General features: G+C 37.7%; 1 protein-coding gene across 1 annotated transcript in view; it reads right to left on the bottom strand.

Moving 5' to 3' along the window:
* Nucleotides 1-1,029: 1,029 nt before the first annotated feature.
* The window catches only part of Ahr (aryl hydrocarbon receptor), a 34,719-nt gene continuing 29,748 nt past the window's right edge, over nt 1,030-6,000 (bottom strand). Inside the window, exon 11 of the mRNA XM_034514542.2 lies at nt 1,030-3,343. Within this exon, the coding sequence (XP_034370433.2) occupies nt 3,203-3,343 (141 nt within the window). The 3' untranslated portion in view covers nt 1,030-3,202. The remainder of the gene's footprint in view (nt 3,344-6,000) is intronic.

The raw sequence follows: 6,000 nt of genomic DNA, 5'->3' as shown, positions 1-6,000 counted from the left end.
CTAGTAAAACTAGAAGCAAGGTCATCTGCAGAGTGTTAAGACAGAAATCATAACTACCACCCATCTTTTTGGAGTGGCTAACACCCTTGGGTCAGCAGTCTTGGTAAGATGTGGTAAACTGGAATCATTTTATTAATCATGTAATTAAAAGCCATTGGACTAAGTGCATACAGTCAGAAAGATTGTAGCCATGTATCATTATTCAGTGAAATACAGTAAGAGATGTGATGTAGGTTGTTCTGATATGCGCAGATCACATCACAGAGTGAACATCAGTGGTGTGGTATACTGCACAACCTTACTGTCATGTGTGGCTGCCAACATAAACACACACTAATGATTGGGGACGACAGATCACTTGTAAACTTGAGTTTGCTCAGATCAAATAGTTCAAACAGAGACTTTAAGTGACTCTTTCATGAAAGACATACTGTGTTGGTCTTTCTACAAAGACTACCTTTGCCTAGCCATCATATGATGCTTAGAGACAGAAAGAAAAATTTGCATGAAAACATTCATATTTGGTGGTTAGTTTATTATCATAGATTACTGTTTACATTTCCTTTGATATTTAAGGACATTATAAATCATACTTTAACAAAAATCTAGGCATGGCATATGTAAGCAGTAACAGTCTGAAGGACAGCAAGAAGCGATGTAAACCTAAGACTTACTGATACTGAAACAAACTAGCTTGTGCATAGTAACGACTGAATGGTTGATACAATGGCATACTGGCTAAGTGTTCAGGTGCTGTAAGAAACACCTAGAAGAGAAGAACTTCAGTCAGACATACACTGAGTCTTAGAATTTCATCTAGAAATTAACCCCTCAGTATAACAGTGCTTCAAATGCTCTTTCCACTTGGCACATGGCAATACAGACAAATGAATATGCAGTTTCATGTGATTTTATTAATGTTTTTTTTTAGCTATTTTTATATAGATAAGAACATACAATGTTGCTTTTAAGCTTTTCAGTCTGGTAAGTGTGTGTAATTAAATGCCACCATACTCACAGTGTCCAAAGTTTTTTTTTTTTTTTTTTTTTTTAATTGAACATTTGGTAACATGCAGAAGAGACTGATAAAATAGTTTCTATGACAACTTTTAATGAAAAGTTTACATAGAAAAACGGGATACTAATTCAGACCACGGGTCTAAATCCTTGGTGATGCCTCATGCTGGAAGCAAATTGTGAAATGTTTTAGACAGTTGTTTTTCAATGCTTAATCCTAAAGGTTCAGAATTTTGATTGAAAATGCATAGAAGTAAGAGGTCTTTTTACCCAAAGTTGTGTTTACATACATTAATGTTCTAAAGAAAAGAAAAAAAAAAAAAAAAAAAAAAAAAAAACCAAAAGAGCCTGAATTTCAGTGGTTCCAGTCTACCCATGGGGTCTTTACTACAGTTTCTTGGGTTGTGGTGAGCCCAATCATAAAATTATTTTCATTGCTACTTCAAAACTGTAATTTTACTACTGTTATAAACTGTGATGTAAATCTCCATGTTTTCCAATGGTCTTAGGTGACCCCTGTGAAAGGGTCAGTCTGTCTCTAAAGGCAGACATGACTCACAGGTTGGAATCACGGCTGTATTTGAATACAACTCAGTTTGGGATCTCATCAGATTTTTATACAATATATGAAAAACATATCCAGGTCCATATCCTTCACTTATTAAATCTAAGCAATGACAAAGACAATGACAGACACCAGCATTTTTTTTTCTTTAAAGCCATTTGAGAACAGTATATTTGGCAGAGTGACAAAATTTGTCATATTGGTAGCCAAGTTTGTATCACACAAACAATATGTGAAGGTGAACAAACTGTATTTATCTTTATCTTAATGCCAGCTCAAAAGCCTCAATTCATTATTTGATTTCTTAACAAGATACACTGAAAAAAAAAAAAAAAAAAAGAAACGCGCATGAGGTAAAAACTATTCTTAAATGAAAACTGAAAATATTTTACCGATTATTTTGTTCGTTACATTTATACAATGCACCATTCATTTCAGTCATTAAAATACCTCGCACCAAACATGGCAGCTTCCATCTAGACACTCCTCAAATATGAGAAAAATGAATAGCTTCCACTAGTATAAGACGTGGAATTTATAAAGTCAATATAACAAAAAGGATTACAGACCCAAGACAGTTTTTTTTTTTTTTAAAGATAGTTTAGATACAATGAAATGGGTGCTCTGTTTAAGTTAGCTGACCAGCTGGACAGACCCCACCTCCCTTCACTGCAGCTTAACGGACTCAGCCCTCAGCCGCCTTTAGCATTTTCTACAGTGGCCTTCTGATCCCACCATGGAGGTTATCAGGGAAAGCTAGAAGCAGCATTCTCTCACTTCTCAGAAAACACTGTCAAAATACAAGTGATACTCTTCTTAATAGTATGGAATAATTAAATAATTTTGGCAACATGTTAGCTTTAAATTTTTCAACATAAGGCACAGAGGAACATCTAACGCCCGGAAGCAACTATATTACATAATAAATAGTTAACTTTCAGTTATCATTTGCCCTTTATCTGAAGAAAAGGGGTAAGTAGTGCAGTAAAAAAAAACATGCCTGGATTCATAAAAAAAAATGTTGGGATTTGGGAAACTTTCTGTGTGCAGAAAGAATACTAATTCAAAAAAGATAAAAAAGATTTCATATAAAATACACACCCTATTGTGTTGCAGGTAGATAGAAAAAAATAAAACAAAACGTGAGGCACTTATATTAATAGTGCAGAAGGAAAATATTGAGATTTTTCTTTTGACAAAAGCACCAAACCATTTACTTTAACATCTGGGACAAAAAAAAAACAGAGGTTAAAAATATAGAAAATCAATTAGTCCTGTAACTCTGTATTTGGTATACTAACAAGAATCCAGAAGTTCAAAGCTTAAAGTTCTTCACTGTTTTTCCGACTGAAGTTACTGAGCAGAGAATCCTCCAAGAGTTCTCCACAGTAAGCACTGAGCACTCCGAGGTGCTGGAGCTCTGTCAATGCCCATGGCATCTCCCTGTGCTCCCACGGAGCTTCCCATCTTCTAGGTAACATCTATACCTACATCTCAGGTATGGTTCTAAACTCCTTTTCTAAACACAAGGACTGAAATCTGTTTTTTTGGAGAAAGCATACTGATGCCCAGTCCTCACAGTTCTGGTATCCTGTTCCTGATTTCATCCTGGCCTCGGAGCTACAGGAATCCGCTAGGTGTGATATCAGGAAGAGGCTGGGCTTCTGCCAGGTGATGGAGATGAGCAGCCGCCGTCTGAGCGTGGCCAACGCTGCTCAAGTCAGATGGATAGGTTTCATTTAAAACACCCCGATTCTGAAACTGAAAACAACACAGCACAGCAGCTTGTTAAGCTCTAAGGAACACTTTAAAGACACATCTTAGTCCCTTTGACCTCCAGGTCCTTCCACTTCACAGCCCTTTACTGATGCTCAGGGGAAGTCTTTCATCATTCAACTCACACAGAGAAAGGCGTACACACTGACTTCTTTTAGAAGCTCAGGTTTTCCCATTAATCCTACAAGATAATTTAAAGATGGTATAAAGAATGCTATACTATCTCACTTCATCTGCTTTGGGGCCTGATGGTAAATTAGGTGACACAGAGTGTCATAGGGTTATTCAGTCCTGCCACCGCCAATCAAAAACCTGGAGGCAGTGAACTGATTCTATCCAGAACGTCTACACAGCATTTCAAACATAAGCACTTTTGCCCAGATCTGGGTTTCAAATGTTTCTTGCTATTCTTGAAATGGTACACTACAGGTATGAGCTTAAACCAATTAATTTGTAACACATGTTTAATAAATTGTTCTGCAAGTTACCAAATAAAAGATGCTCGGTTGCTGTACTGGCTAGTTGCATCAGAGAGGAAATTTCTCAATTGAGAAAAAAATCAAACTGTAGCCCCAACAGGGGATGAAGTTTAAAAACAAACAAAACCCCACATTTTTAAAAAGAGAATAGATATTTCAAAGAGACCGAACTTTTAATGTGCTCATATTTGCAAAGACCATGGGACTTTCGGTGTGCTGTCTTGGGGATAAATGAGAAAGGAAAGGTTCTGACTGACAAATAATGTTTTGTGTATCAAGTTGACAAGGGGTCAGGTGTTCTGGCTACTTTTATGTCATCTTGACTTAGCTAAAGTCACTGGAGGGGAGAGAAGCTCAACTGAGAAAACGCCTCTATTAATCTGGCTGTAGGCAGGCAAGTCTGTAGAGCATTTTCTTAATTAGTGATTGATATAGGCCCAACCCATTGTGTGGCTCTATAAGAAAGGCAGGCTGAGCAAGCTATGGAAAGCAATCCAGTAGGAAGCACTCTTCTATGGCCTCTGCATGAGCTTCTGCCTCCAGGTTCTTGCCCTGCTTGAGGTCCTGCCCCTACTGCTTTTGATGAAGACCTGTTATGTGGAACTGTGAGTGATTTAAACTCTTTTCCTCTCTGATTGCTTTTGGTCATGGTGTTTCATCACAGCCTAACTAAGACACCTGCCTTCTTACCAGTCTTGTTTCCAAAACTGCTAAAAAAAAAAAATAATAATAAAGAATGGTTATAAGAGTTGAAAGTCTATAGAACCTTCATATTGTGGTGTACAGTTGATAAGTTAAGATTAAAATAAAAATCATAAAATCATTCCTTTAGTTGCCTCAAATAACTCACTTATTTTGCTTTTAGTGCTGGAGGTCCAGCGAAGGGCCTTGTGCATGCTAACCCGGCTCTACCACTGAGCTAGCTATACTCTTGACCTTTGTGTAAGTTTGTTCTGTGTCTCACCATTTTCCAGAATGTCTTTGAACTCACTCTACAGCCTCAACACCAGGTACGAGACGCACCCTTCTGAGTTGCTGCTCAGGGTTGTCCTATACCTACAATTAATACATAGACTGTGCAGGTCTGTATGTGTATTTAGGAACACACACACACACACACACACACACACACACACACACACACACACCAATGAAAGAAAAGAGGCCAGGAATTCGAAAGAGAGCAAGGGGGTGGGTGATAGATGGGAAGGGTTGTAGAAAAGAAAGGGAAAGAATGTAATTATATTTTCATTTAAAAAAAATAATAAGATGTTATGTGTGGGGGTGTTTTGCCTGCGTACGTGTGTGTGCGTGTGTGTGTGTGTGTGTGTGTGTGTGTGTGCAGCACATGTACACAGTGCTCAGGACGGCAGAAGAGAGCACTAGATCCCTGGAACTGGAAATTATGGACAGTTATGAGCTGTCATGTGGGTGCTGGCAATCAAATACAGGTCCGTTAGAAGCGCAAGCAAGGGTTACTTGTTGAGCCATCTCTTCTGGCCCAAAATGTTGCTAGGTTTTTTTCTTTTTTCACTGCCACACAATTACTCATATGTGTAGGTTACAATGTGACATTTCAATTCATCTATATAATGTGTAAGCAAATCAGACAATTATCTTTTAATTTGAACACTCATCTATCATTTGTATTAAGAACATTTGGATTTCTAGTGATTTTGAATCCTGCAATGAACTGTTGTAGAAGACCCAAAGTTCCTCCTGTTATCTGTCTGTTAGTACCCACTAGCCAGCCCCACTCTTTCGCCATTTCCAGTATTGGAGGCATCAGCCTTGGAAGTCTCCACACATGGATGTGATACGCAGTTTTGCTCTCTGTGTTCTATAATGTCCTCCAGATACACCACTTTGAGGCAAATACTAATATTCCATTCTTTTATGGATAAATTATATCCAATGTATGGTTAATCCATTTTCTTTATAATTAATATTAAGTTGGGCTATCAGGAAAAAGGTTGAGAAAAACCATCATCTTCATTCTCCATTAAAAGAAATCCCATACAATCAGATACAGCACATGTATTAACAATCTAAAAAACAACCAGTACTGGGATTCAGGCCACACTTGTAAATGTCTATACTCAAACAGCAGAGAGCATAATGAACTTCCTGTTAGTCAAGATATTCTTAGAAACTAAACCAGTA

The sequence above is a fragment of the Arvicanthis niloticus genome, chromosome 11 (genome assembly GCF_011762505.2).
Source record: "Arvicanthis niloticus isolate mArvNil1 chromosome 11, mArvNil1.pat.X, whole genome shotgun sequence".
NCBI lineage: Eukaryota > Metazoa > Chordata > Mammalia > Rodentia > Muridae > Arvicanthis > Arvicanthis niloticus.
The sequence above is the reverse complement of the archived record's forward strand: the minus strand, read 5'-3'. Positions and strand labels throughout refer to the sequence as shown.